General features: G+C 45.9%; 1 protein-coding gene across 1 annotated transcript; it reads left to right on the top strand.

Annotated features, from left to right (window-relative positions):
• Window positions 1-229: 229 nt before the first annotated feature.
• On the top strand, window positions 230-2,644 carry LOC104168217 (H/ACA ribonucleoprotein complex subunit 4-like; the record flags this gene model as incomplete). Its single annotated transcript, XM_009708726.1, has 4 exons — window positions 230-395; window positions 762-892; window positions 1,895-2,038; window positions 2,489-2,644. Coding segments are annotated over 4 exons (597 nt in total), but the record flags the coding sequence as incomplete, so codon positions are not given.
• Window positions 2,645-2,877: the final 233 nt, after the last annotated feature.

Genomic DNA, 2,877 nt, shown 5'->3' with positions numbered 1-2,877 from the left:
TGGGGGGCTCCGTCCCCACTGAGATGAGGGATGGTGTCTGATCACATACTGCCACCTGATGGAAAAAGTCCAGTTGTGCTCACTGGCAGCTGGGGTAGCATTCTGACCACATCACTGGTTCAGATTGGCTTTATTAAATATGACGTGACCAAATTATGATGAACCTTGTGCTTTCTTACTCATGGAATTGGTCATAGTTGCTGGAGACCCCACGGTGCTCTTACGTTAGGGCACAGGTGTCAGCTGTTACTTCTGCTTCTGCCCTCAGGCGATAGAAACTCTGACAGGCGCACTGTTTCAGCGACCACCCCTCATAGCTGCTGTCAAACGACAACTGAGAGTCAGAACCATCTATGAGAGCAAGCTCGTGGAGTATGACCCTGAGAGAAGATTAGGTAAAACAGCTTTTCTGTCTTTTTCCTATTAAGCTGACAAAATTTCCTGTGAAATGGACTGCTTCCTATTCACAGATGTCTGAAGACCTAAATCCTCACCACCATCAAGCAGTAACTGCTTCATGCATTACTTTGATGTGCTGAGAAGCAAATCCTGTCTGTTTTTTGTACTGCTGCATCCTTCATTGAAGAGCCAAATGATGTCAGTTAGACAGCATTAGCACTCAGTGCAAAGATGACCTTCATCTATCACCCCAGGCTGATGGCTCTGTGAAGGGCTGGACGTACAGCTTCTCTTGGAGGGAACTTCTAGATGTTGTTCGTTTCTAGATATGTGTTTAAATACTCTTCTGTCCTGCATTTCAGGTATCTTCTGGGTGAGCTGTGAAGCAGGCACATATATCCGAACACTCTGTGTTCACCTTGGTTTGCTGCTTGGTGTCGGGGGCCAGATGCAAGAGCTCCGCAGAGTGCGCTCAGGCATCCTGGGAGAGAAGGTAGAGTGGTAGCTCTAACTACAATGAGCAAATTTGAAATTGTCAGAATTGCAAGAGTTCCTTGGAACTGCGTTAGTTTTACAGTGTTAGGAGAAGGTATAGGTGCATGATGACTGTGAGGAGTTTTGTGAATAGCCTCAAAAACGTGGGAGCTCTTGCCATAGACGATATGTAACCAAAGCGTTGAGTTCAGTTCAGGGTGTTGCCTCTGTTCTGGTAATTAAGCTTTGGGACAGTGAGTGACTGCGAAGTGCACCATGGTGACTGAAAGCTTGTTTTATGCCACCTGTGTTTCTCAGCCCACAAACCATACACGTGCCATGAGTTCAGGCCTGTGAGCTGTCTGCTTAGCAATCTGCGACCGCTTGGTGTCAGGGCACAATGCAGGGAACGTACTTCATTGAAATGAGCCTGGGAGATGCAGTCGTGTGTTATCGCGAACACTTGTACACTGTTTTCAGTGTGGTTGTAGCTGGATCTTGCTGCCTGTCCAAACTCCAGAACTAACTTCTTTCCTTGCAAAGCAGGAGTATCAGAGTGCCAGTGCTTCCCCACTCATCTGTGCTCTTAGCACAGCAGTCATTTCTGTATTCCAGGTGTTGGACGCTTACAGCTGCTTCAAGAATTTATTCCGTGTCACAGATTGAAGAGCTGGTTAATTTAGACTTCTACTTACTAGTCTTTGTTTAGAAGTTCCAGGTATTTGTTTAAGTTCGGTCATATTTCAAAGTTTTGTGTGGACAGACCTTATACACTAGATCCAAGTGCTGTCTGAGATTAGGAAAGTTGAAGTCTGTGGTAGCACAAGTTAGGCTGACCTCAGGCTGTTGATGGAAAGTATTCTTGCCTCTTTTAGGTTGCTTTTTTTTGATGCTTCTGAGTTGGGCATCTGTTTTTCACTCCTTTTCAGCACGCTATTAGCTGTTGGACTTTAGCTGTTTTCTTGTGTGTGTTTCAAGTTGGTGGCTGCTAGGAGAGTTTCGAGGGGTTGTGTCTTTGCAGGACAACATGGTGACTATGCATGATGTGCTGGATGCACAGTGGCAGTACGACAACAACAAGGATGACAGCTACCTGCGAAGAGTTATCCTGCCGTTGGAGAAACTGCTGACTTCACACAAGCGGCTAGTCATGAAAGACAGCGCGGTGAGTTCCTGAGGTAGTACCAGTTGACAGCTAGAGACTGCAAAGTGTCCTCCTAACTTGTACAGGTAATACAATAAATGGAGGATCAGGATCCACATGGTATCCAGTGCTGTCCTGGTTATGAGCTGCGTAGGACCTAGTGTGGGCCACTGTCAGATCAGCAATAAGGTGCAAGAGCCAAGAATTGAGTGGCAGAGAAGCTGCTCTCCTTACTTCAGGAGGATGCTGATGGTTATAAGAGATCTGCCTAACATGTTTGCTGTGATAGGTGCTTTGCTTGGCTTTTTCCAAAACCCCCAAGTTTTATATAGTGGACAATAGCAGATAGATATGTAGGAATGTTACTGCTGGGACAGTAATGGCAATGGGAAGCAAAAATATTAGAGGCACTTCTTACCTTGTTTTCTTTGTCTAATAGCTTATAAGCCCTCCTGTTCCCTACATTTTCAGGTTAATGCCATTTGCTATGGAGCCAAGATCATGCTGCCTGGTGTCCTGAGGTATGAAGATGGTATTGAGCTTAATCAGGAGATTGTTGTCATCACCACAAAAGGAGAAGCTATTTGCTTAGGTATGAAACTCCTTGTTCTTCTTGTGCCCAGCTAACTGCAGAAGTAACAGACTGCGTTCCAGTGAGTGCACAACAAACCAGTCTCCATGCACAGAAGGTTGAAATAGTGCTTCCTGATGGGGACTGTGGGTTAGTATGGCCCAAAGCAGCTGGTGTTGGGCAGGATATTAAGAAACAGTGGCTACATCAGTCCTTGGCAAGGCACAAAGAGTTCCTCAGTCTGGTTTCAGCTGTGTAATGCTCAGGTGTGCTCTGTGTGTGAGGTGAT

This window comes from Cariama cristata, unplaced genomic scaffold, assembly GCF_000690535.1.
Source record: "Cariama cristata isolate BGI_N322 unplaced genomic scaffold, ASM69053v1 C11378434, whole genome shotgun sequence".
NCBI classification, from domain to species: domain Eukaryota; kingdom Metazoa; phylum Chordata; class Aves; order Cariamiformes; family Cariamidae; genus Cariama; species Cariama cristata.
The sequence above is the reverse complement of the archived record's forward strand: the minus strand, read 5'-3'. Positions and strand labels throughout refer to the sequence as shown.